The 27,292-nt window shown below is 35.3% G+C and overlaps 6 protein-coding genes across 8 annotated transcripts; 2 read left to right on the top strand and 4 right to left on the bottom strand.

The window, feature by feature from the left end:
• Positions 1-96: 96 nt before the first annotated feature.
• LOC111277312 (autophagy-related protein 18a-like) lies at positions 97-3,799 on the top strand. Its single transcript, XM_022863679.2, has 4 exons — positions 97-1,048; positions 1,692-1,899; positions 2,189-2,315; positions 2,663-3,799. Exons 1-4 carry the CDS (start codon positions 323-325, stop codon positions 2,763-2,765), a joined length of 1,164 nt encoding a protein of 387 aa, XP_022719414.1. The 5' UTR covers positions 97-322; the 3' UTR covers positions 2,766-3,799.
• LOC111277313 (C2 domain-containing protein) lies at positions 3,670-5,067 on the bottom strand. The gene has a single exon (XM_022863680.2). The coding sequence runs from the start codon at positions 4,666-4,668 to the stop codon at positions 3,814-3,816; it is 855 nt and encodes a 284-aa protein (XP_022719415.1). The 5' UTR covers positions 4,669-5,067; the 3' UTR covers positions 3,670-3,813.
• An 855-nt stretch (positions 5,068-5,922) lies between these two features.
• Positions 5,923-12,678, bottom strand: LOC111277310 (acyl-CoA-binding domain-containing protein 4-like). Of its 3 annotated transcripts, XM_022863676.2 has the most exons (19): positions 12,398-12,678; positions 11,994-12,064; positions 11,416-11,479; positions 11,238-11,309; positions 10,729-10,923; positions 10,552-10,629; positions 10,194-10,304; positions 9,933-9,999; positions 9,762-9,823; positions 9,198-9,337; positions 8,919-9,045; positions 8,720-8,834; positions 8,528-8,616; positions 8,157-8,240; positions 7,888-8,076; positions 7,449-7,604; positions 7,263-7,322; positions 6,697-6,907; positions 5,923-6,254 (listed from the first exon to the last, which is right to left on the bottom strand). In XM_022863676.2, the coding sequence occupies exons 1-18, from the start codon at positions 12,560-12,562 to the stop codon at positions 6,722-6,724; spliced, it is 2,031 nt and encodes a 676-aa protein (XP_022719411.2). In that variant the 5' UTR covers positions 12,563-12,678; the 3' UTR covers positions 5,923-6,254; positions 6,697-6,721. The 3 variants fall into 3 exon arrangements, with proteins under 3 accessions (XP_022719411.2, XP_022719410.2, XP_022719412.2); XM_022863675.2 differs by lacking the exon at positions 5,923-6,254 and having other exon boundaries at positions 6,439-6,907; XM_022863677.2 differs by lacking the exons at positions 5,923-6,254; positions 11,238-11,309 and having other exon boundaries at positions 6,439-6,907.
• A 2,192-nt stretch (positions 12,679-14,870) lies between these two features.
• LOC111277308 (E3 ubiquitin-protein ligase JMJ24-like) lies at positions 14,871-21,351 on the top strand. Its single transcript, XM_022863673.2, has 14 exons — positions 14,871-15,057; positions 15,335-15,930; positions 16,394-16,530; positions 16,601-16,700; positions 16,811-16,943; positions 17,040-17,094; positions 17,271-17,949; positions 18,061-18,390; positions 18,867-19,292; positions 19,373-19,445; positions 19,871-19,956; positions 20,389-20,508; positions 20,697-20,767; positions 21,058-21,351. Exons 2-14 carry the CDS (start codon positions 15,388-15,390, stop codon positions 21,155-21,157), a joined length of 2,853 nt encoding a protein of 950 aa, XP_022719408.2. The 5' UTR covers positions 14,871-15,057; positions 15,335-15,387; the 3' UTR covers positions 21,158-21,351.
• LOC111277309 (Photosystem II reaction center PsbP family protein) lies at positions 21,287-22,694 on the bottom strand. The gene is made up of 3 exons (XM_022863674.2): positions 22,214-22,694; positions 21,877-22,096; positions 21,287-21,780 (listed from the first exon to the last, which is right to left on the bottom strand). The coding sequence occupies exons 1-3, from the start codon at positions 22,551-22,553 to the stop codon at positions 21,474-21,476; spliced, it is 867 nt and encodes a 288-aa protein (XP_022719409.2). The 5' UTR covers positions 22,554-22,694; the 3' UTR covers positions 21,287-21,473.
• A 409-nt stretch (positions 22,695-23,103) lies between these two features.
• Positions 23,104-26,798, bottom strand: LOC111277307 (zinc finger protein GAI-ASSOCIATED FACTOR 1-like). Its single transcript, XM_022863672.2, has 3 exons — positions 26,249-26,798; positions 24,933-25,329; positions 23,104-24,281 (listed from the first exon to the last, which is right to left on the bottom strand). Exons 1-3 carry the CDS (start codon positions 26,448-26,450, stop codon positions 23,312-23,314), a joined length of 1,569 nt encoding a protein of 522 aa, XP_022719407.1. The 5' UTR covers positions 26,451-26,798; the 3' UTR covers positions 23,104-23,311.
• Between the last annotated feature and the right edge of the window lie 494 nt (positions 26,799-27,292).

Genomic DNA, 27,292 nt, shown 5'->3' with positions numbered 1-27,292 from the left:
TAAAATTTTTTTTATTACTTGTTATTATTATTGCCCATAATATAAAAAAATTTGTTGCTTCTTGTTATTGCCCTTTGTATAACAATTTAATACAGGATATCAAATCTAAATTTGCCCTTTTCTTTGATGGAGTATTTCAATTCAGAAAAGTTGATTTTTTTTTTAAATTATTAGTCGAAGACGAAGAAGAAAAAGTAAAAAAAATCTAAAATTTGAATAAAATAGAAGGTAAACATATGGAAGCTTCAGACGTGAAGTTCTTTCCTGTTTCACGCTACTGATAAGCTCTTCTCTTCTTCCAATCCTCACCTTTCCTTTGCTCATGTCTTCCTCCTACCAAACCCTTTCACATTCCGACCCGGACTCATCCCCGGGTCCACCCCGAACCCGAACCCAAATCCAAATTCCACCCACCATCCACCAGCTTTCCTTCAACCAAGACAACACCTGCTTTTCCGCCGCTACGGATCGTGGCTTCCTCGTCTTCAACACCGACCCTTACGGCCTTCTATTCCGCCGCGACTTCGACGCCAGTCTCTCACTCCTCTCCATGTTCTTCCGCTCCGAAGTCTTTGTTCTCGTCGGCTGCTCCCCTTCCCTCTCCACCAACACCAGCACTAAAGCTCTCCTATGGGACGACCATGCCTTCCGCTGCTTCGGCGAGCTCAACTTCCGTTCCCCAATCCGCTCCATCCGCATCCGCCACGACGCAGTCATCGTCACCCTCCTCCACAAAATCTACGTCTACAACTTCTCGGATTTAAAGCTGTTACACCAGCTGGAAACGACGTCGAATCCAAAAGGCTTATGCGAGGTTTCGCAGGTGTGGGGTCCCATGGTGTTGGCTTGCCCTGGTTTGCAAAAAGGAACAGTGAGAGTAGAGATTCTAGAGAATTATGGGAGTAAAAGGAGTAAATTCATAAATGCCCATAGTTCGAATATCACGTGCTTGGCTTTGACTCATGATGGAAGGATCTTGGCTACGGCTAGTAGTAAGGGAACTTTGATTCGAGTCTTTACTGCTTTGGATGGGGCATTGATTCAAGAGGTACGAAACAATGATAATTACTTCTGTATTTCTATGATTGTTATCCATGAAGTTTATCGGTTAAGTTAGTTAGCTTCTTTGTTTCTTTTTCTTTAAAGTATGTTCTTTTGGGTGTATTGGGTGTACGAGTATATGAAATTTGATGTTATTTAAGTCAAAATAAAAGGTTGGTTCCAATGTAAGGATTAATGGAGTTTGATGTAGAGTTTTGAAAATATTATTTGATGTCAACTCACCGTCGAATCAGGCTTTGCAACTGAATGATTGCATGACCGAATAAGAGAAATAAGAATGAATGCGAGAGTAGTTTGTTACTGAAGGGTGGGGTGTGGGGGTTCTATTATCAGTTGCAAAAGAAGAATTATTGAGTTTCAGGTTATGCTTCAAGATCTGTAGGCTTGGCTAAACTACTACCTAGGAGCTCTTTCTGATGCCACAATATCAGTAACAGTATGTCATATAGTCTTCTTCTTGGATGGCTTGTTGTTTTGATGATCTTGATTTCTTTTTGAGAATTATTTAGGCAAGTCTTGTTTGTTCTTTATTTTTCTTGCCTGCTAGTTATTTATGATTTTATTAGGAGTAATTTCTGGTGGCTAGTGTTTTTAAGCAATCTGTAAATTAAGTTCAAATCTTGGTGCAGGTAAGGAGAGGGGCAGACCGAGCAGAGATATATAGCCTTGCTTTCTCTTCCACTGCCCAGTGGCTAGCTGTCTCAAGTGACAAAGGAACTGTCCATGTCTTCAGCCTCAAGGTTGATTCAGTAGTTTTGGAGAATGATAGGTCAAGCAATGCATCTGAATCACCTCTTTCTAATCAATTAGCTTTATCATCCTTTTCTATTTTGAAAGGTACCATCTCTTTGCTTCTTACTTCACCTTTTTGTTTTATTAGTTGTTTGTTCTAAGAACTTGGAACTAGGGATTGTGCAGAAACTAGAAGAATTTCAACCTTTTGGACTTTTATAGGGTTTCGAAGTTTTTCTTTATGGATTACTAAATTTTGTGAAGCATAGATCAGGCCTACGTGAAGGGACTGCTTGACATACAATCCTATTATTCCTGAACTGCTCTTACGTTATGTGACTGATGATTGCTGTTTTTATCTGTCAATCTCATTTAAGGTTTGTAATTTTTGTAGGTGTATTGCCAAAATATTTCAGCTCAGAGTGGTCAGTGGCTCAATTTCGGCTGCCTGAAGGTTCACGCTACATTGTAGCTTTTGAACAACAAAAGAACACAGTCATGATTATTGGCATGGATGGAAGGTAATTGAAAGTACCTGGTGTTTAGGATCCTTTTGTGTTTGTGTGTGTCTGATTGATGCTTATTTTATTCATTGCATCTGCAGGTTGGGCTAATGAGATCGATTGTTACCCAGCCTATGATATTTTAATGGTCATTTGCCCATACTTATAATGACAAAAGTCCAGATTTTACATGTTAAATTATTCTTATGGCACATCAATGTGAATATTCATGTCCTGCCCGAAGTTATTGTTATTTTGATTTTCACATGTTACTGCTTACTCGGTTATCTTTAGTCCATGAAACTTCTTGATTGGTTGGAAGAGTCAAAGATAAATCCATTTGTTTTGTTATCTTCCCTATGCAGCTTCCGTCGATGCAAGTTTGACCCAGTGAATGGTGGACATATGATTCAACTTGAAGATTACAATTTCTTAAAGCAAGAAGAAACATTTTCAAAGTCTGTATGAAGATTATAGCTTGAGATCACAAATTTCTGCGAAGAACATACATAGGGTGTATATATCAATGTAAATGGAAGTAAGTAAGCTTTCATTCTTAGTCTTAACTATACTACCCATAAGAAAGAATAACTAGTTGTTTTATCTTGATGCTGTTTTGTCTTGACTTGAACTGGTTTTTTCTTGATGGAAAAGTCTAGATATGTGATAGACAAATATTGATATGTTTACAAATGAAAAGCTGGTTGCCTATTACTTATATCTTCTTGTTCTTGGATCGGATGGAAAAGGCTTGTTGTTGATAAAGTTGCTTCAAGTGCATTAAAAACTTTGGCAAATTGCTTTTTCACCGATTGGTATTATTTGTGCTTATTGTCATTGAGTAAGAGAGATCCCCATATATATCAGGTTAATGGGTTAAATCAATTACCTTTGGTACTCATTTGACTAATCACTCTAATTCTTGATAAAAATAGTTGAAGTGTAAGCCTTTTCTGTTCCTTTGTTCTTATATAATCTAAATGTTAAGATTCTACAATTCAAGATAACATCAGCTATCCTGAAAGGAATAGCAAATATAGAAAAAAAAAAAAAAAACAAGTGAAAACATTGAACAATGAAACTTGATTGGGTAACAATAAGCCCCTCCATGTTTGCACTGGTGTTTTTGTATTGGTTTTTTAACACTTTTTTTGCATCAGTATTGGGAATAATAAAATGCTTCAAACCATTTGTGAATGATAAAGATAACATCTTTATCAGAGCACCAAGGGAAGAATACTTTTAATTGTTGTCTTTTGATATTCTTCTTTATAAAGAAAGGTCTTGGATTAAAGGTGATCATTCCATACATGAAAGAATAATTTCAATGTCTACCAAATACAAAGCAACTAATTCAGTGCATACAAGAACATTGCAAAAAAAGTTGCATTGATTTTATTAATCAACTCAAACCCAAATATCCCCATTTACATTCCCAACAACCTAAAGAAGAACTCAAAACAAAGCAAAAAAAAAAAAAAAAAGAAACAAAAGAACGAAAACATTGAAATGGCAATTAGAAATCAAAATCAAGCCCATCTTCAACACCAGCTTCATACGCATCTCCAACCATATCACCAATCAACATACCACCCAACAATCCACCAGCCAATCCCAATCCTAACCCTGCTCCCATGCCACTCTTCTTAGGCTTTTGCGGTTTCTGCACTGGAGGGTAACCGTATCCACCCTGAGGGGGATACCCTGGATATGCATAACCTGGAGCTGGAGCCTGTTGGTACCCGTATGGCGGATATCCACCAGGTGGAGGATATGGATAACCTGCCATCCCATGGGGAGGAGGTGGATATGCCACTGGAGGAGGAGGGTGTCCTGAACTTGCCCCTGGATAACCAGTTTGTGGTGGTGGATACGCCATAGCTGGCTTCTCCCCATGTTTGTCTACGTACATGGCTTCAGGCCCTGGAACTAGAGGTTGTGGAACAGCCTTGTTAAACTTCTCTCCAAACTTGTATGAGAAATTCAGGATACCTTTTGCCTTTCCATTAGGCAACCTGACGTTGTAGCTGACGTGCTGTTCAATTTTCCCGTTCCCATTGTTTTGATCAAGCAGTTCCTTGATGGGGACGTAGACTGTTCCAATATCTTTGTCTCCAAGCTGACGATCAGATTTCAAACGGAACACGAGGTTAAGGTGGTTCTGATGGACAGCAGCTTCATCTATGGTGAATTTCATGGTGTAATTCCACTCGGGGTTGCAGCCACAATCCTTGTCAACAGGAGTTTTCTGCGTTGTACGATGATCACCATTGATTGAAACTACGGCATACACGTCCATCTTGGTGAAAAGATTGACATCCTTAAGGTCTTTGGCAGATCTAACATTGATCTCTAAAGGCCTAAACTCCATGTTTTCTTCTATATCAAAAAGACAAAAAAAAGCTCTAATGAAGGGGTTGAGAATTTGGTTGAGAATATAACAATTACAGGGAAATGGAAATTTGCAATTTGGATTTGGATTGAAGATGAAACACTAAAGGGAAAAGGATTATATATATGGAGAAAGTTTGATGGAGAATGGAAGGCTGAAAAGGAAACAATTAGGAAGGAACGGTTGGATTGAAACCGACGCAAAAGGGGGATTCTAGTGGAAGAATTTCAGGTGGAAAGCAGAATAAATTCACCGCGTGTATTAAATTGATTTCTTCAAAATAAGTTCCGAACTAAAAGAATTAGTAGATAACATTTTATTTGAAAAATAATGATTTTTTTAGGAAAATAATATTTTATTTTGGGTTTAAATTGACTAAAATTATTGAATTTCGAAGGGAGAAGAGCATTGTTTTGAGGTTAGAAGCGTTTGTCTTGTGAGGCGTGATGTGGTGGGGAGACGCGTACGAGGCGTGTGGCTTGGAAAGTTCGTGGCAATGCTTCGAGAAGAAGATAATAAATCAATGTTTTCAGCCTTTCGGATTAAGGAAAGTAGGCAACGATGTTTGACGTTTCACTTCCAAAAATGTACACAAACTAATTGAGATCCAGAATTCTTAATAAAACAACGTGTTTTTATTTTGAATTCACATGACTTGAAATTAGCCATAATCACAACGACCCAAAAAGATTAAAAAGAAGGGACCACTTACTGAAAGACCCAAGTGCTTTAGAACTCGATGGCTCATGCATTTGCATTGTATCATAAGTCATTTTGATGTCCATTTTGGCAATAAAACGATGATTGCGCCCAAGTTTGTAAAATTTTAACGATCTCCATGAAACCCACGAGCGTCAATTTTACCCTTACTCATTATAAAATTTGAATTTTTATTTGAATAAAAATAAAAATAAGTATTGTGAAGAAATAGCTAAGGATAAATATATTTTTAAATTTTTATTAAAAATAAAAATAAAAATAAAAAATATAATACCCGCCTGATATTCTACATATATATTTAATAAATAAAATTTTTATTAAAAAATATAAATTATTATTTTAAACTAATTAAAATTAATATATTTTATTAAAAAATATATTAATATATTTTATAAAAAATTACCTAAATATACAAATTAAAAATAAAAAAACCTCACAAATAAATTTTTATTTTTATTTTTTTAAAAAAGTTGAGTATGAAAAATTTTCGTACCTATTAAATACCTGCAGGAATAAAGATAGAAATAAATTTGAAATACTCAGTTGGATATAAATATAAGTACAATATAAAAATTCAAAGAATGGAGATGAAAAATGCTCTGCCGCTCCCATACTATACCCATTGACATCCCTACTCCCATGTAAGACAAGAAAATTATGTTATATAAACTTCCGAATTTCCTCTGTTATATGTATTAAGCCAAGGGTCCTCTTTCATTGTTGCGTTTCAAATGCCTTCAATCTTGTAATATTAGTCCTGTCCAAAACATCTTTGTTCTTCTCCATCTTTCAGAGTTGTCTATTAACTTTTCTTTTTGGCAGTTTTTCCACTGTTCTTAGTACTTCTGCAACTCCATCATTCAAAATAAAAAAGCTCGAATATGGTTAACATGAGCATAGAAAATGGGTAGCTCAGATTCAGCTCCATTTGCTTCTATATTCAATGACAGTTTCCCCATATGGGGTGCCTTTTTGAACCGTAGAAATCATGTTTATCAATTTAATATCACATAAAACCATCCTCTCAAATTTGCTGGCAAGCAATTGAAACCTATACTTTCAGTCAAGTAACATATGCTTTGAATACACAAATTCTGATAAAACTTTGGCAAAAACTATATGAAATGAAACTATGATCTATTCTATCAAGACATGCAAAAACCCCCCAAGGTCATTTACGCTAACTAGGTATACCTTATTCCCACCATAGAAAGAACCATGTTAAGTTGAACAAAAAAATATTTGAAATAAAAATTGATCAATGGGAAAAAAATTTCTAGCACTCACTATTTAATTAGGCTTTCCACGAATTTCAGGCATCATCGGAATTTTGTGGAGGGCTTCCTGCAAGCCAACCCCATACACCACCAGAGCCTTGCCTCTGCTTTGCATTTAAGGCAGCTTGTTCAGATGCGGCCTTTTGTCGCTGCAGAAGTTCAAGTTCTTTCTGTAGTGTTTCCATTGTCTGAAGCTTCTGTCGCAGTTCTGCAACTTCAACCTATTGATTGAAGAGTATTAGAAGACAATTAGAGGCTTTTGCCCTACAGCAAATAGAGTTCTGTATTTTGGAGGCAGACTAATGATTTTATAAACAAAATCTTAATAGTAGTAAAGTATGATATCCCTATCTTACAAATAAATTCAAACTAACAGCAAAGTCGAGCAATGTTTCAAATTCACCCGGTATGCACCATGATTTATTTGTGAACCCTAGCTGCTTTTAAATTCTCATTTTAAAGCATCAGAGAATGGTTGTATTAAAGTAAATCAGACTTTGAATGCCCATTCAATACAGAGATAACAGATAAAAGTACATTATAAAAAATTGCATCCTTCTCTTGACTTGAACATACCTCTAATTTGAAACATCTCGACTGCTCGGCAGCAAGTTGACCGCGTACTGATTGAAGCTCCTAAGAGGTAAACAGAATTTAGTGAGAAAATGTCTAAGCTAATAGACACCAATGTTTCTAAAATTACAAACAACTGAAACTGTCAAAGAACTACATGACCTGCCATTATACAAATAAAGAAATTACCTTGTACAAATCTGTGTTTCGAGTCTCAGCTTCTGCTACTTCTTGCTTTAGCTGGAGAGACTGCAACTTCTCCTTGTTGAGTGATGATTCCAGTCCTTCCTTCTCCACTTTGAGTGTTGCTATAATGTGCTCACTAGTCTCCTCACCTTTGGATTTCTGTACATAATCTAAAACTTGAGTAGAAGAAATAAATTGCCAATACACATAAGAGTTCTGCAGATGTCAAAAGCAAATTTCTGATGCTAATATGAATGTTATAAAGTATACTAAATCCACTATATCAGCTATAAGCAACAGAAGCATTCAAGACATAAATACAGAAGAATTCAAAACATGCATAGAGCATGCATGTACTTTTATATCAGAAGATTTCAACCAGCAGATTTCCAATGAACTTAATGGAACTGAATGTTGAATGCACTATCAAAATATCACACACCATGAGCTCTGAGTCAACATTATCCATAACAATTTCTCGGATTTTTCCTTCTTGACCAACTTCAAACTCAGACTCCAAATCTCTGGTAGGATTTGTGGCATTATGCACAGCAGAAACACTATCAGGAATAGAAGCCTCCATTATCTTTGATTGTAAGGTTGACTTGTGACTTGGCTTAAGAACATTAACCTGTCAACAAAACAAAAAAGATCGAAATGAAACAAATAGATCAAGAAAGTCGCATACAAACAGGCTAAAACTGTTTCTACCTCATTGTTGTAATGCCCATTATATCCTCCAAAAGATACAAGTATATCTTCACCATTGAAGGAGCCCACAACCAGACTCAAGCCCTACAATAAGAGACAATCAGATAGTAATTTTACAACTTTAATCATTGATAGTGGAATAGATTACAACAATATAAATCATTCAATGTTAACACATGAATGCTACATACAACTAAGAGGAAAAAAATCTTTCTTTCATGACTTGATATGGTACCAAAATTCCTATTGCAGAACACAATGCAGCATTACTGACACAACAGAACCAGTACACATAATTAAGCAATCCAAATAGAGATTTGCCACATTCATAGCATTTTACAGGTAACAAGCATTTGTAAAATGTGAAATACCTCACTAGCAAGAGGAACACGTCCTTGAACTGATGTCACAACTGACCAAACAAGGGTGGACATGTTAAGGACGACAGTTTCTGATGCACCTGGAAGAACAGAACAGGACAAACCATACAGATTAAGGAGTAGTAATAAAAGTAAGCCTTTCGCACAGAATCAACATATTCCACCAAGCTTTTTCTTATTTACCGCTTTTATTGTCTCCACCGCCAACAATAAACCAGTTCTCCCCAACAGTCACACCTGCATGACCAGCCCTAGGAGTTGGTATCTCACCTTGTTGTGTGGGTCTTGACCATTCCATCTACAAATCCAAATACATAAAAGATGGAGATACAAATTCCTCACACAAGCACATTCAAAACCCGAAAAAGAATAATTATCTTACAGCTTGCAAATCAAGCACATGCAAATCATTGAAGCAAGTAGCATGCGAACCACCACCAAAGATAAGAAGGTAACGCTCTGCATGTACTGCAGCAGCATGATCAGACCTCGGTGATGGAGGTACCCCCCTGCATGACATTGAAGATAAATAAATATTAAGAGTTACCAAGGAATATAAGTTTCAAATGACACCATTCTAATCTCTAACAAAAGAATTCAGGCGCCCAATAAAATGTTTGGAGGGATAGTGCAGGAATAAAATTGCCAAAAATAATCTTACACAGCATCAATTTCATCCCATGTCAAGGTTTCTAGGTCAAGTATATGCAGATCATTCAATAGTGTACGCTTTGAATCTTGTCCACCAAATATCACTAAGGTTGTTCCAACTAGGGTCACAGATTGACCTCCGCGAGAGACCTGCAAGGCACTTGAATTAGGGAAAAACTCAAAACATATTGGGAACAAATTTCAGAAAAAATACAGAAGCTACAATGGGAATATAATGGGGAACAATGGTATATAAGCACCTTTTTCACAAGTTTTACCTCCAGCCTTTCAAACATACCAATATGTTTAAAAACCTTTAGCTAAACGTTGCCTGGAAATCAACCTTACCATGCATTGGTTTCAGTTTCTTAAATACCATATTCAATTGAGCAAGCAAGATCAATCTCACCAGCGACCACTATTTTAGAGATTCAAAAATCAAAGGTTGGTCTAATTCTTTGTAAAGAGCAAAAGAAACCATGAAACCCCCTAAAGTTTCTAAATTTAGTTTGCCGAAATTTTAGAGTTGATACAGGGGAAAGAGAGGCAGTTAAGAGGAAGAAAAGATAAATACCGGTGCTTTGCCATTAGTCTTTAACATTGACCATGTACCAGTTTGTAGATCAAATGCCTTCACTGCCACAAGAATACAAAACAACAGAATAAAAGTCATCAAGAGAAAGAAGGATAAGAACATACAACCCTCAACTTTTTGAAAATTGTTATAAGGAGCAGAAACAAGTACCCTGGATAGTTTCAGAAGGATCCTTCATATGGCCAGCAATTGAAAGAAGCTTGTTCTCCCAAGGTATCTATGGGGAAAAAATGGAAGGGTTACAGAAAAAGAGAGAGCTTGAGTTAAATCATATAACTACAGAAAGACAAGCAGCATCAATAAAAAGAATTTTCAGCAAACAGATTCTAAAGAAATGTGCACGTTTTCATTAAAAAACTTTGCTTTTGAGAAGTAAAAGGAAAACAATAAGAAACTCTGCTCTCTACTAACCAATGAATGACCAGCACATGGGGCTATTTTTACTGAAGATGGCGATTCCATTGACTTAGGTCCAACCTTAGCATCAAACTTTGACCATGTCCAACCTCTCAAATCTAGAACCTGTATCAATCCTCAAATTAGGGAGAAAGCTATCATGTGTATATAAACAAGAATGCAATGCTTATCAAGATAACAGAATTATATCAGAATTTTTCAGCAAGGGCCTGGAAACTGACAATTACAATTTAGTAATATTTCATTTCAGGTCCTAAACCATACAGTAAACTGAATATTATTAGGATATTACAAAAATAACTACATGGAATAAAACATGTGTATTGCATGTTGAGGTAAATGATTTACTTACATGAAGGTCACTTAGGTAACGGCCATTGTGGTTTCCACCACATATATACATCTTGTCCTGAATAACTGCTGCTCCATGCTGAAGAATAAGAATAAACGTTCTTTAGATGAGGAACAAGGTAAGGAGAAGAAGAAGAAGAAGAAAGGACCAGTATCTAAATGATAGAGATGCCACTACCTCATATCGTGCTTTGGGACATTGACCAGTTATTGGAGGTGAAATCCATTGATCATATATGACAACCAAACCTAGACCTTCTGATACAATATCTTTGTCCTTAGTTTCCATCAGGCTTCCATTTTCAGAAGAAATGGTCTTTGTCTCAGAAAAAGAATTCCCATTCTCGATGATAGGCTCAACATTTGAATTATGCTATGAAGATGCAAACAAGTTGAGAAGGTAAAAGTGAGTATAGAAAACAACAAGCCTATCAAATAAAAGCACCTCCATGAAGCAACTAGGCTTCTCTCCTTCAAAATTTAAGTACAGACTGATAAAAGAATAATTATTTGTACACCAAATGAACAATCAAATTTAAGTATTTGAAAATTATGGTGTAGAACTTCTTCAAAAGTTGAGAACATGCTCTGAAACAGGGTCACATGCCCTTGAAATGGTGAAAATAACAAACCAAGGGAAATGGTGCAATCATACAACCAAAACAGTGAAAACAACAGCTTACTCACATTCATTTGTACATCTATAACAGGTTGCAAATCAGAGTTAGATGCCCTTGAATACCATCCTGGTTCTTCCTCCTTAGCAAGAAGTCAAAGAACAAGGAAGAAAATAGAAAATAATTATATCAAACTAAAATGATTCATATACATACAAAAAAATCCAGAAAATGTTACTGGTCTATACCTCCAATATTTTCACAAAGAGACGCATAGCTTCTGTAGAAACCATGTTTCCTAGCTGCTGCCAGCTGTATAAATAATAAAATGTTTTAAAAAGGGACAATTATCAAAGAGGAAGAAGAAGAAGAGGAAAAAAAATATAGACAACATTCATTTGACATAAAATAAATTGCCTTCAACTATCTAAATGCTTGTATTGCACATACATAAAAAGCATGCATATATGGCAAACAGAAAATTGGACCAATCTAGATAAAATAATATGAACTAACACAGAAGTACTTCTCCATTCTTTTTCCACAAGAATTGAACAATATAAACTATGCAGACCAGTGCCGCAACATCACCAAATATTAAAGCAACTAAAAAACATCTAATACACGTATGTGACCTATCCATTCATATCTCTCTGAATCAACACATATATCACCAACAACACTTTTAAGTAAATAGATCGAAGCACTACTGCCCTAAGCATAATCATACCAAACTAAAATAGCCGAGTGTAAACACAAATCCTGTTACATACAACAACAAGAAGCACCAAAAAGGTAAAATTATTCACGGCAGCAAATTGCAGACCTTTTCCATTTGCTTTGTTCCACAGGGCTCCATGAACTCGGTTTCGGAACATTACACGGACCTATAGTAGCCTGTAAATCACATAATAATGTGAAAGTTAATAACCATATGAATCCCGAGCTTCCAATTTCAAATAACAAACAAATACTTATTCGATTATTTGAGAGATCAACATTCGAATTGTCTTAAATTCAGAGTGTGAAACCAGATCCAACTAAATTACACTTTAAAACCCCAAAAAATTAACACAGAAATTACATACAAGAGCAATCTAATGCACGAAATCCTTAGCTGAAATAAGATAGACATCACATAATGGAACTTAGCAAAAACAACTCGGTGTCGTATTGGATAAGGCTGGATCCAACGAAGTAGAAAGAGAGAAATGACAACGGTGAAATTACCTGTTGGTATAAGGCGTAGAGGATCAAAGCGACGTCGTTTGAGAACCTGGAGCCGATGTCTTTGCTGTCGGAATTGAGGGATCCGTCGAAGCCAGCGTAAGATGCCGCCGCGAAGAACCGTTCCGGGTACGCGAGGCCAGAGCTTGCCCTCGCCATAGTCGCCATTTTCTCTTTTACTATGTGTTTGGCTCGCAGTTATGGATTTGATCTGAGATTTATATACGTATCAGATTTTTGTGAAGTTAAAGAGTAAAGATTTTTTTTTTTGAGTGACGAAATGTGTTAAAAAAAAAAAATCGAAGGTAGTTTTAAAGGAGGTTTTTGGCTATTGACTTGTTGGGTTTGGAAGTTCGGATCTTTCTCGAGTATTATCATAAAAAAAAAAAATGGGAATAGGGGAAATCGTAAAAAGAAAAAAAAATAAAAGGGGAAAAAGTAAACGCTCAATATATTGTCAACGTGTCTAATTGAAATTCAAAGACTAATGTAATTGAGCTTTTGAGGATTTTGTTAATTGCGAAAAGTTCCTAAAGTTTTCTGTTCTTACAATTAGGTTTTGGATAATGTAGGCATTAGGGTGCATTTTTTTTTTTTTTTAAACAAATGGATTTTTCTGAGTTGTAGGAACATAAAAGCTATGTATACACTTCCACTACATGTTACACCAAGAGATACTTTAAAAAATTCATGAATCCTTTTAACATTCTGTTAAAGGTGAGGACTTGAATATCCAAGTGAATCTATTGTAATGTTTTTCATGAAGATACTCAAATTGCAAAGGTTCAAATGGGCTAGGTAGTTCATAATACCACATAATTTGGTATGATATAGGCCATATTTGACATAATTTAGTATTATAATCACAAGTCATGTTAAATATGATTTATATATTATATCATGTTAGACTATAAATTTTAAATCTATTGAGTTGACAAAGTATGATAAACAAATATTAATATGTCGTGTTGTGTTGACACGTAAATATTATAAATAAGTATGTTATGTTGGTTTTTAGTTATATTTTATGTTACTTTTGTCATGGACTTTTTTTTTTCTTTTGGTACTTTATGTTAATTGTTTATAGAAATTAAATTATATTAATAAATTTACTTATAAAATATTTAAATTATTGGCATATAAAATTACAAATTTTTTATTTTGATTTATCATTTAAAAAAAAATCTATGAAATGTATTGGGTATGAAAATAAAAAATAAAATAAAACACACGATATAAATGAATCATCATGAAAATAAGTAATAAACTAGTAATGTGATATTCATTTTTTTAATTTAAAGATGTAATATTAATATGTATTAATTCTCACCTATTATTTTGGTGAATTTTTTAACTTTTACTAGTATGTATAAATATTTTATCTATGCTTCACATATTAATTTTAAAAAATAATTAAAACAAAGAAGAAATTTTCTTGAAAAAAGATAAAAATTTAATAAACTATTAATAAATCATGTTTGCCCAACATGTCATGAAAAATAACATAATGCTAGATATGACATGACTATTAAGGATTATGGGGTCATATTTTTTAGTTTTTATGAGTAAAATCGGCATGACATGTTAAATAATAATGCTAAATCGACATGATCTGTTAACATATGAATTAATTTTTTAATAAATCGTATCATATTAACTTAACATGACTCATTTAATATTTTTACTTAATTGTAATATTTTTATTTTCAAACCTAAAATGTGAAATATTAAATTTTATAATCTAAAACATTCATTTTGCATTATTAAATTAATGAAATATGCAAGAGCAAGATTTTGATTTTGAATTAAAAATATATTTATAATTATAAATAAAATTAATATTTTATAACAATAAAATTTTTAAACTGAACTGATAATATATTGGATAAATTTTCAATTATAACAACAAAATTTAAAGATGCATAACATAGAGAAAATACATTTTGTTTGCCCACCTAATTATTGTTGATAATTTCATAGAAATTATTTAAAATGCTAAATCAACATTCTTTAAAATAAAATGAGTAAACTAATATTATATACCACAAAAATACTTATTTTGTTCCAAAATATTTGTTACGAATTGATTTTTATGAAATTAAAAAAATTTAATTGTAATATATTTACTATTAAAATTTAATTTTTACAAAATTAAAGTTTCATAATTTTAAATGTCAAAAAGTAAAAAAAAAAATATATATAAAAACCAAAAATTTTAAATATTAAAAAATATATAATTTTAGAACATCCAAAAAAAAAGGAGAAAAAATGAAGCAGAGTGAGTGATTTTCATTCTTTTTACACTTTACCATAAAAAATTATTTTGACAATAAAAACATTTTATATCGTTAATTTTTTTAAATAAAAAAAAAATAATCCAGTGTGGGGATGATTTTGTAACAGCTGTTTGGGGATTATGGTACGGCAGAAGTTAACACTGGCTTAGTTATGCTTTAGTTCGAGTCGGTGAACTTTCACAGGAAGATGTCTGAAAAGAAATAACCAGGCAAAGCCCAAAAAAAAAAAAAAAAAAAAAAGAAGCCAAAGTAGAAGCGAAAAACGGGAAGTCAAGTAACAGCGAGACCCAACAGTGTATCCCTGGCCTTTTTACATTCTCATATCTTTTTCTTGTCCTGTTACTCTATCAAAGCCCTAATTCTCAGGTATTTCACTGCTCTTTCTTTCCTTGTTCTTTTTGTTTCTCAATTTATTGGGTTTTTATTTTTGTTTTATTTTACATTTTTTAAAGTTACTTCTGGGTTTAAGAATATGGGTTTTCTTTGATTCTTCATCCCAATCTTTTGAATTCTTGTTCCAATTCCAATAAGGGGTTTGAATTTGTTTTGTTTGTTTCTTGTTGATAGCTTGTAGTGATTGATTTTTGTTTTCTTTAAACCAGTTTAGTAGGCGTTTTCAGAAACTTTGTTTGACTGTTTTTAGGTTGAATTTGGGCATGCTTTACTGCTATTGAGTTTGATTGCAAAGTGAGTGCAATGGATCATCCAAGATCAGGCTCAGGGAATGGTGAGGACAATGTTGGGATTCCTGATGATTTGCGTTGCAAAAGGTCGGATGGTAAGCAGTGGAGGTGTACTGCCATGTCTATGCCAGACAAAACAGTTTGTGAAAAACATTATATCCAGGCGAAGAGGAGGGCTGCCAATTCTGCTCTAAGAGCTAGCCTTAAGAAAAAGAGGAAGTTGGGTGGTGAAACTGAGATCTATGGGGCGGACACTAAGAGTGATGACTTTGATGTGCCACTTGTAAGTAGGAAAGTCAAAGACTATCCTCGTCCAGTTTCTGGGAAGAAATATAAAGAGAAGGTTTCTAAGAATCAAATTCAGTATTCACCTGAGACACCTCCTATGAGGAATCTCTCAGCACGAAATTCTGCGAAGGTTGAAGATGATTATCAAAGAGATGACTCACCTTTTGAAGAGAGTTGGAGGTCATACAAGACACCATGTTTTTCTGCTGCGGATTCATCCAGGAACAGATCATCACAGAGAAGCCATGATGATGTTGCTATGGCGGTGGTGAGTTAACTTGAAAAGTACATGGTGCATCTGGTAACACTAGTATTGGTTTTTTCTTGTTATGGATGGTATTTTTCCTGTGTGCTTGAGATTCTAGGGTTGAAGCAGAGTGGGGATGGGGCGAGGCATCCTAGAGAATAATGTTGCTCTTAATGCAACTTTAGTAATGGAGTGCCTATGCATTAAATTCTGCTCGCCCTATTGTTGATAGCATTACTAGTATCAGTAAGAGAAAAGTGGAGAGAACAATTTACTATCTTATTAGTTTCGCAGCATATAATGGTTAAGATGAGTTTGAAAGTTTTTATATAGTTAATTAATAAGCAAATTGTTAAGATTCTTTTCTCCAAGACGTGGCTGGGTTAAGTTCATGCTTTGATGATTATCCTCTGCATTTTTTTCTATTCTTGTCTGTCCCACTATTTTATGTTGCTGATGCAGGTAGTAACATGTTGGTTTTCAGGATGACTCTGAAGACTCCTCTGAAGAAGTTTTTGTTGGGCAAACTTGTCATCAATGCCGCCGGAATGATAGAGAGAGAGTTACTTCGTGCCTTAAATGTGATAAGAGAGGATATTGTGATAGTTGTATCGCTACATGGTGAGTTGAACTTTTAGGTAAACATGCCCACATTTCTGTTTTTGAGCAGGTACTGATGCTTCCCTTATAGGTACTCAAACATCCCTTTGGAAGAAATTGAGAAGGCTTGTCCTGCATGCCGTGGTTCCTGTAATTGCAAGGCATGCTTACGAAGTGATAACATGATAAAGGTATTTTCTTCACTAATTTAAAGGGTTTGCATATCTAAATAATAGATACTACTTTTGTACTGAGTAATTGTCTACTTAGTTGAAGAATAATTAACTTTCACTGCATGCAGGTAAGGATACGGGAAATACCTGTCCTAGACAAGTTACGGTATCACTACTGTCTTTTGTCTTCAGTGCTTCTAGTTGTTAAGAAGATCCATCAGGAACAGTGTTCTGAAGTGGAATTGGAAAAAAAACTTCGTGGTAAGATGCTTGTCAATTGAATGGTGTTCGAGCTGAAGGTTTTGTGGAGAATATATGCCATTATATTACCATTGTTTTTTTACATATGCTTTTCAGGAACTCAAATAGATCTTGTTAGGGCAAAGGTGAATGCAGATGAGCAGATGTGCTGGTACCTAACAACATTTACTAGCTATTTTAAATTATTTCCACTTAGTGTGGTTAGTTAAATTGGTTGATTTTCTGTCCTTTTGGTGAGGTTTACTAGCTAGATGTGCAAAAATACAGCTAACACATTCTCATTCCTGTTGCTCTAAGGGCATGTAGTTAATAACTGTCTTTTTGCAGTAATTTCTGTAGGATTCCGATTATTGATTATCATCGACATTGTGCAAATTGCATGTATGATCTGTGCCTCCGTTGCTGTCAAGATCTCCGGAGAGCATCTTCTGGTGGAGTTGAAGATGTAGGAAATGAGACTGTTGAGATAACTGAAGACAAAGAAGCTTCTGTGAGACAAGCATCCAATTTGAAACTGAATTTCTTGGATAAGTTCTCTGGCTGGAAAGCAAACAGTGATGGCAGTATTCCATGTCCTCCAAAGGAGTATGGTGGTTGTGGTCGTCACTCGTTGAACCTAAATCGTATCTTTAAGATGAATTGGGTTGCAAAACTGGTAAAAAATGTGGAGGAAATGGTTGGTGGCTGTAAGGTTTATGATTTTGAAGGGCCAGAAAAGATTGAATTTAATAATCCCAGACTCTGTCAATTTGCTGACAGAGAAGATAGCGATGATAATCTTTTATACTGCCCATCATCTCAAGATATTAAAGTAGAAGGAATTGCAGATTTTAGAAAGCATTGGGGCAAGGGTGAACCTGTGATTGTTAAAGAGGTATGTGACAGCTCATCCATTTCAAGCTGGGATCCACTGGCTATATGGAGAGGAATTCAGGAGACAGCGGATGAGAAAGTAAAAGATGAGATCAGAATGGTGAAGGCCATAGATTGCTTAGACTGGTCTGAGGTATGCTCTCAATGCTACTGCATACGTCTATGATCTTGATTTCTCTGCAATTTAATTGATGTTAGGTGTTACATGCTCTTATATCTGCTTGTCTGGTTTGACATGATGCAGGTTGATATTGAACTCGGTCAATTTATCAAAGGATACACAGAGGGACGGGAACATGAAAATGGCATGCCAGAAATGTTGAAGTTGAAAGATTGGCCTTCTCCCGGTGCTTCTGAAGAGTTTTTAATGTACCAGAGACCTGAGTTTATCAGTAAACTTCCTTTACTTGAGTACATTCATTCCAGGTTGGGTCTGCTAAATGTTGCTGCAAAATTGCCCCATTATTCCTTGCAAAATGATGTAGGACCTAAGATTTATATATCTTATGGGACCTATGAAGAACTTGGTAGAGGGGATTCACTAACTAATCTCCATTTCAAAATGCGAGACATGGTAAGTTGCTTTTACTCCGTCCTTGACTAATTTTTGTGCATAAATAAATAAAAAAAAATGAAATTCCTTTCTCATTAATTATTGTGGTCAATATTACTTTATGGATGATTACTTTTTTAATCTAACGACACTTTGCAAGTGCTGCCTTCTATGTGTATGTTATTCGTATTATAAGTGTATCACAGGATTAAATCTCTGTCCTATACTGGATTTAATGCTTGAATAGGATTTAGGTTTTATTCTTTGCATCATGTTTTGCAATTTCTAGTCTGTTACTTTGTTATACATGCAAGATTAAGACATGGTTGTTTGTAATATGAACACAGATCTTTTCAATCTCAAAGAGGCAATGAATTCAATTATCCATTGACTCATGAACAAAGTGTGGATAACTTCCAAGGCTTTTTCTTAATGATTAAATTAAATCTGTATCTTCTCTGGTAAAGTGTGTGATTGAAAGTTGAGGTTTTTGTCAGGTGTACTTGTTGTTGCATGCATGTGAAGTGAAGGTAAAAGGTCAGAGGACAAAAATGGAGGATATACAAAAATCCAATTGGGAATCTGAGGTAAATGAATCCACGGGGGATCCTGAAACAGGGTCAGATGAGAAAGGGTTGCCTGATTTATCACTTGATGGACCTGATACGAATGATGAATACGAGAGCACATCTGCTGTACATGAGGATGAGAAAATAGAGGATCAAGAAGCTGAAGCTACCATGATTGCAGAGAAATCTGTGGATTTTGAACAGTTAAATGGGGATAGAAGGGATGTGCCAGGAAAACCTCATGCAGGAGCTTGTTGGGATGTCTTTCGTCGACAGGATGTTCCAAAGTTAATTGAGTATTTGCAAATGCATTGGAAGGATTTTGGGAAGCCTGAAAGTGAAATAAGTGATTCTGTAAGTTTATGCTTGTAGAAACTATTTTTTAACTCATCCTGTAAAAGCATAGGTTGATGATTCTCTATTTTTATTTTTAGGTGACATGTCCTCTGTACGATGAAGTGGTGTACCTGAATGAGCATCATAAGCAAAAACTAAGACAAGAATTTGGTAAGGATAATTGACATCAATTCCAGATTGTGTGTGTCTTGGAGTTTGTTCCACTATTCTTTTGCAGCACATGGATGAAGTATTGCAGATTTGCAGAGTAGTATCCACTTTGTCCAATTCCTAATTGAATGAAAAATGTGGCTGTGATTATGCAAAGTTCTGTAAGCCAACCAAGTCATCCAGAAAAAATAAGGAAACCCTCATGTTTGCTGACTAGAAGCTGGATAAGATAACAACCTACTATAAAATGTTTAGAAACCAATTTTCTAGTAGATGAAATTGGAATCTGCATCAAAATAAGTTTTCCTGGAAAATCTTCTTTTAACTTTTAATCCTGCGAAAATTTCAATATTCTCTATCGATAGTATCGAATCATTAATATGGTAGATGGTTAAGTGTTAACTGTTGTTCCTTTTCTGTTTCAGGAGTGGTGCCATGGTCATTTGAACAGCATTTGGGGCAAGCTGTCTTTGTTCCTGCTGGGTGCCCTTTCCAAGTGAGGAATCTCCAGGTGGTTGTCTCTGATCGATAACCTTCCATGTTTAGATAAGTTCTGTGATTTTATTGTAAATCCTGTGGAGAAGGTGATGCTTGATGTTCTCGTTTATGTCTAATATAATAATCTTTTACCTTGTTGGATAAAATGATGTTCGTAAGTATGGAAACTAATCCTTGAGTTTAAAATTCCTCTGAGAGAGAGACAATTCTGGCCTGGTCTAGTATAAAAGAATGGTCACATGATTTCAGAATGTAAACCAAAAAAATGCATTCAGATTTTGTTGTAAATGCGTCTGTACCTTTCTGAATTAGTAGGCTTGATTGGGGAAACTTGATAAACTCAATTTTTGTGTATTTAAGTTTATGATATCACATGTAGAAGTTTATTTTGCTTATATAGAAGGTTTTCTGAATTTAACTGTTTTCCTTTCTATTGAATTTTCAGTCCACCGTTCAGTTAGGACTTGACTTCTTATTTCCAGAAAGTGTGGGGGAGGCTGTAAGATTGGCTGAAGATATCCGCTGTCTTCCAAATGATCATGACGGAAAACTTCAAATTTTGGAGGTCAGGCTAATAAATTCTCCCAAGAAGTATTCAGTGCTTTCTTTTCCTTGTGCTTGTCAAGTTCCTAGAGTCTCTTTAAATCATACAAGTCATGTATGTGAGACCTGTATGTCCCAGTGAGTTTACTCATGTATGTGAGACCTGTATCTCCCAGTGAGTTTACTAACTTTACCATCATGTTCAAGCAGGTGGGAAAGATCTCATTATATGCAGCGAGTTCAGCTATTAAAGAGGTCCAGAAATTGGTGCTTGATCCGAAGTAAGTAAATTTAGCCTTAATTTTGTCTTTCTTTTTATGATAGCATTTCAATTAGATCTTATTGGAGACTGAGAAACAAGAATGACCTCTCCCATTTGACCATTGTCTATAAGTGCATATTCAGTAAGTTATTTGGTCTTGCAAAAGTATGGGGGCAAGGGGAAATACAAGGGTATTGTTGAGCTTACCCCCCCCTAAAAATGCTTCTCCAGCCCATTACCTTTTCCATTTTCCCTTCTGTTGCTTTCTCTTCTGCTGAGTCCACTCTTTGTAATCCTCTCCCATTGCAGACTGGGTGCTGAGCTTGGATTTGAGGACCCTAATTTGACCGCAGCAGTTTCAGAGAACCTGGAGAAGCTCACCAAGCAAATACAAATAACTTGTACCTGAATTTCTGTATAGTAATTGTAATTCAGATATTGAAAATAAATAGTTGTCCGTTGCCCTTGTGGGTACCTGATGGAATTTCAATGTATAAATGTATTTTTATGTACTTAAGGATTGAAGCCATCTGATTCTTGACTATGTTTTAGAAAACATTTGCAGCTTGCATATCAGTTTATATTTAATACAGCCAATTGCCCAAGACATTGATATTACAGAACCTCTATAACATTTGTTAGGAGAAATCAAAATGGCTGATTGGATCCTAGCATTTCCTCATGCTGTCACAGGTCCTGGAAGAAGGTAAAGTGAAACTCCATAATCAAGTGGTAAGATTAAATGAATTAGCAATTCTATAAAAGGCTGATTTGAACTCTGGCCATGCTGATTCTGCAGCTTGTGCATTTAGAGTGAACAGCCTACCCCCACGAGCACAACAAACTGCAACGTTATGCCGCTGGAATGAGGGGCTTTCAACTCTGAATTCTAGTTCATAGTACTTGACATTCCTAGAAGGATCCTCTCTCACGGTTGATTCTATCAAAGTTCCTTTCACTTCCGGGCGTTGTCCTGTAACCGTTCGGACCACAGCTTCTCCCACATCTTTTGGCCCTCCAAATGTTTCAATTCTAAAAAAAAAAAAACCAAAAAGCAAAGCATTTTAAGGCCATTAGCTACATCTTCAAGTCATATTAATTTCAAAGGAACAGTGATACAGTACTCACGAGAAGTCCAGTGGAACTGGTGACACAATGACACTGACATTGAGCTCCCCGCTTGAACCAGGCGGACCATAAGCAACAATTGGTTCGTTCACATTCTTCCGGGGACGATTACCAGATTTCAGATTGTTGGTGGGAAGTGGATCAAGTGATCTCTCCAATCTCTCAGCTGCTCTATATAGCAACCTTTGATCTCCAACCCAACTAGCCGGGTATATGAACTCTGCAGTTCAAAAATCTTATAGAAAATAAAAGATAAAAGTATTTGTAGTTACTAACCAAGTTAACCCTATGAAAAAAATGAAGTTATTGAGGAAGTCAGGTTATAGAACTTACTAACCAAATCCTTCATTATTTTCAATGCGACGACTATATCCTTCAATTGGATAAAGTACATCCAGCTTCAAATTTCTACCACTCTCTGGTGCCAACCCCAGAAGAAAACTTGTTAAGCCAGCAAAATTAGCTCCAACAGCTACTAGGGAAGCTGAACCAACACCAACAAGTAGGCGCCGCTGGAATGTTGTGGCAAGCGGTGCAAATTCCTCCGCCGGAGACTTTCCTTTCCTTGTTGCCACCTCTTGGAAACTCTCCTTCTGGCCATTCTTGGATGATTGTGTCATGTAAATTTTGTTTAGAGAGACATATTTGCATGCATGAAGGTACTGCTGCAATGCCATTTTGCACTGCTTTGATGGGATTAGACTGTAGCTTATTGCTTACTATATACAAGTTCAAGGCACCGTGATTAAAAGAGTTCTGTTATTGACAGTCCAATTTAGATGCTCTTGGTTTGCATAAATATTTGTCTGAGTTTGCACCTGTTAGAAAGTGTTTATGAATGAATACTTCAGAAAATGACATGTGATTGGTTTCTTACGCCAATTAAGCATGAAATTATGGGTTTGCTTTATTTCAACCGGCGCACCGAGCAATCTTGATAATGCTTATCCAGTTTTTGTGGCTATCATTTTCTTTGGTGTCATGAGTCGCTCAGAGCCATAAATCTACAAAAGGCCACTGTTTTTTTTTTTTGGGCCTTTCTTGATCCGATTGCTTTTAGGTTTGATGGGTGTTTTCTTCATTTTAAATTTGGGCTTGATGGGAATTATACGGGCCAAATTTGTGCAGTTGCTCCTTGCTTCCTCGTGCATGTAAGGAAAAAATAGAGCAATGATTATAAAGGCCAACCTAAAAAAGTTTTCTTTTCTTTTCTTTTCGACCAATCTCTGAAAAAATTAATGCAAATCATGCATGGCAATTATGGAATTACTCTTAAGATAGGCCGTGTGAGTTTAGCCAGAATGCTCAATGGCATGCTCAATCCATGGCTACAAAAATATTATACTTAAAGGATAAGAGAGAGGGAAAAGGAAAAGTGATAAAAGAAGTTATAGGGAAAGGAGTTTTATTGGAGATCTAGCTAGCTGCTTTAATTTTAAACTTTCCACATTGGTTTCTCCAACGCTGTATGTTGTTGAAAATGGCTTAAGCCTAGCAGTCTTGCCTGGTCAATTCCTCCAAACTCATCTAAATCTTGCTGTTGTTGATGAAGGTGCTGTTTTTCAAGTAGAGGCCTGGGTCTTGATCCGCCAATCCCCAAGAAATCAACAGTCATCATATCCCCACTGAAGCCTGATAAACAAGTAGTTCTTGGCGTACTCAACCCTGAATTTGTACTTGCACCGCGCTGATCGTTCTCTACACTCTTTAACAATGCACTGTTTTGATCAAAAACCCCCGAAAACATCCCCATATTGTTGACAGCTGAACTTTGATCAACCCCTCCATTTGCATTGAAAAACTCTGACTGTATTTCTTGTTGGCTTTTCTGCATGAACTGGTTGGTGAATTCAGAATCATCTCCTAAAACTTGTGATTGATTATTATTCTGCGTTTGCATCGAAACAAACGATGGTGGGGCCATGCTTGTAGTGAAACTTTTCCCCATCAAGGGAGAGTTCAGGCTACCAGTACTAGCAGTTGCTCCCATTTGAGCTGCTTTCTGTAACAATGCAGTGGCAGACATGGAGGCTAGGCCAGAGTAAAGGTGTCCATTTCCTTCAAATAATGTTGACGAATTCGCAGTCAGTTGCAGGCAAGAGGAGGAAGAATTTGAAACATGACTTTTCGCTCCACCAAACAGGTTTCCGGGATTGTTGGAGAACATACTTCCTGCCATGTTTAAGAGCTGTATAGGGCTTTTGGTGTCATGGCTGAATGAATCAGAAACATTCATGGCAGATGTGTCATGACTGTTGTTGATAGGAATTGCAGGAATGAGCTGATCGGGAACTTGGCCTTGTAAGTTTGATCCCACGTTAATGGCTACAAGGCCTTGGCTTGCTTTGTTGTTTTCTTCAGTTAGGGCATCACAAAAAGCTCTGTGGGTGATAAAACTGTCTCTCCTGCAAAAAATATGAAAACCAATCTGATTAGCTAATCACTTAATCTTAAGAGAAAGAACAATTATTGAGAAAAAAGGGTTCATTATTCAATTGTTTTGGACCACAAGAACCTTGGTTAAGGCATTGAACACTGGCCAACATTATTGATATGTGATGACGATTATTAAAATGAATAGAATATCACATTTAAAAAGCCTTTAACAAATTAAAATAAAAAAGGGACTAAGACTTTATAATAAAAAAACAATTCCAGTAAGAATCTGTGGTCCAACAAAGACTTTAAGCAAAGCAAGCAACTGGGAATTAAGGAAATTAATTAAACTTTCTATATCATCGACCAAAATAATATATTCTGAAGCAATCTAAATGATCCAATCATCTTTTTGTAGATATCAAAGATACACCATTCAAGGCTTTGTTTATGCACTATCAACTACTCTTATATGACTGTCTGTAGTATATTCTAAGACTAACTAATGATATTTCAAAGAAGTCGATCAAGAGCCTGTAATCTATTAGTAAAAAAATCAAATTATTAGTTTTAGTTATCTGAATTCAATTTTGAGCTCAATCCTGATAAGCTCTAAGTATAAAAAAAAAAAAAAAACCATATTTCAATGTAAATAAACAAACTCTTTCATGCGTATAAACCTGGAGAAAATGGTGCCACAGTCACATTTGTATTCCTTTGTGCCACATGTCTTTGAATGAGCTTTCCAATCCGATTGCACAGCATATTTCTTCGAGCACTTATCGCATTTCCATTTTTTCTCTCCATGTTTTCGACAAAAATGCTTCTTGATCCCTGTAAGATCGCCAAGAGCACGAGCCGGGTTATGGTGCACGCATGAAGGTTCAGGGCAGACATAAACCCTTTTCCGGATTTCATTGCTTGTTCTTTGCCTAAGTTTCCATGGAAGATTATGGCCCCGCCGGTGAAGTTGAAGGTTTTGGTCCCTTTGGAACCCTTTGTTGCAAATTTCACATACAAAACGGTTTGTGGCCAAAAGGGTCTTTGGTGATAGAGCAATCACTTCTGCATTGGGATCTGCGCATAAAGCCCATGCAAAAGACATATGGATCATTCACTATATACTTGTATATATACATACATATATATATATATATATATAGTAATTTGCAGAAAGAACATAGACAGTTAGACACCCAAGTAATTTATAATCAGTAGATCGAAAAAAAAAAGTGAAAAAGGGTGAGGGAAAAGAGAGAAATTAGAGAGGAAGAGAAAAGGGAAAGGAAGGAAAGGGAGAGAGAGAGTAAAGTACAGATATTCCATTGGCAGGGATATGTGATTCCTTTACTTGAAACAGTTAAAAGCAAAACAAAGGAAAAAGGAGTGAAGGGCAAGCCAACAGTTTGCTCTGCAATGATTGTGATACCCAACCAATAATTGAAACCCCTTCAACAACTTAAAAACTTCAATCATTCACCATTTTTATGACCCAGATTTTGCTCCAAAACTGTTCTTCCTCAGAAAAGTACTCAAACAAATCAGAAAATCTTCTTCATGACAGCCCTGTTGAGTTAAGTCAGCCTCCGAAATGTTTTCCTTTTTGTTTTGATTCAAAAAATACGCAGGCATAAGCATGAAACGTCAAAAACTTCCCAAATCCGGCATGTAAAGCAAAGATAACTAAGCTTAATTGTCTATAGTAAAATTCATTTGCTTATATTCTGAGAATAGCCAGAAGATGAAACAAATGAGAAACCTGAAACTTGAAAGAGTGAAGAAAACAATGAATTACGATGTAATTAATTAGTGACTCATGCCCTAAGGAGTAAGCATATATATATAATATGCAAAAACTTTTCAGAAATTCTTTATTTCAATGACCCTTTTAATTCAACAGAATAAAACCTTTAAAATCAATTTTCTTTGGGATGATTTCAGAAAAAAAAGAAAGAAAAACTAGAGATGATGAATTGCAGTTGAAAGTTTTTCATACCAGGAGTTCCTGGAAGGTTTCTTTTCTTCTTAGCTGATGGAGGCTGCTGATCTTGTGGAGTGGTGGAGCCACTGCTGTTAGTTGAAAGCAAAGAGTTTGAGCCATGAAAGTTTTTTACTTGCTCTTGTTGTTGTTGAACTTCTTCTCCAGCAGTGTTGCCTGAAGAGAAGCTCCCTCCATTATCACCTGTGATATTTGACATTGAACAAAGGTAAAAAGATAAAAATAAAAATAAAAATAAAGATCTTTTAATAAAAAACCAACAACTTTTGTCTTTCTTTTCTCTTCCTTCCAAATCACTCTCTTGTTTCCTTCTTCTCTTATTCCTAGTTCCTGGTGCTCATCACACAAGAGCAGAAGATTTATTTGTTTATTTTAATAAAACAACAAAAACAAAACACAAACAAGAAAACTTGGGATTTTGTTGGAGCTAGAGCAAGACAAAAACCAGGAAATTCTCCTACATGGAGTTCTTTGCAAGCTAAAAAAATGGAAGAACATATATATGAACCCAACCAGGTCTTCTTTGTCTGTTTATAATATTATATATAAATAATAATAATGCCTACTTGTAGTGTATATATTCATTTCCAAGACTGTATTGCCCCTAGGTTTCTTTGGTATTAATAAATTGCCCTTATCCCCCAAATTTCTTTTTAGGAAGTAATTACTTTTACATTAGTTTACCATATCAAATATTTGCATATATAGTGCTCTTTACAAAGGGATTTAATCTTAAATTCTAGTGGTGAGACTGTAAAAAATAAAACATTTTAACTCTATCTTAATGTGTGCTTGTAATTTGTAAATGGATTTTTTTTTTTTTTGGAGATTTGCAAGAAATTCGTTAATAAAATTGAATAGGAAGAGAATGGAATAAATTCAATTATTTGAGCTATGTTACTCATTAATTGTAACTGATTTAATAATAATAATAAATTGAATCTTATATCCCATAATTTTGGGCTAAAGAAGTTCATAATTTGATTTTAATCGAATTAATAAATCAAATTGATTTAATTTAATTAATTGATTAATTACCGA

Source organism: Durio zibethinus, chromosome 7, assembly GCF_047325235.1.
Source record: "Durio zibethinus cultivar Kanyao isolate XHJ-2024 chromosome 7, ASM4732523v1, whole genome shotgun sequence".
NCBI lineage: Eukaryota > Viridiplantae > Streptophyta > Magnoliopsida > Malvales > Malvaceae > Durio > Durio zibethinus.
This window is presented reverse-complemented; position numbering and strand designations above follow the sequence as displayed.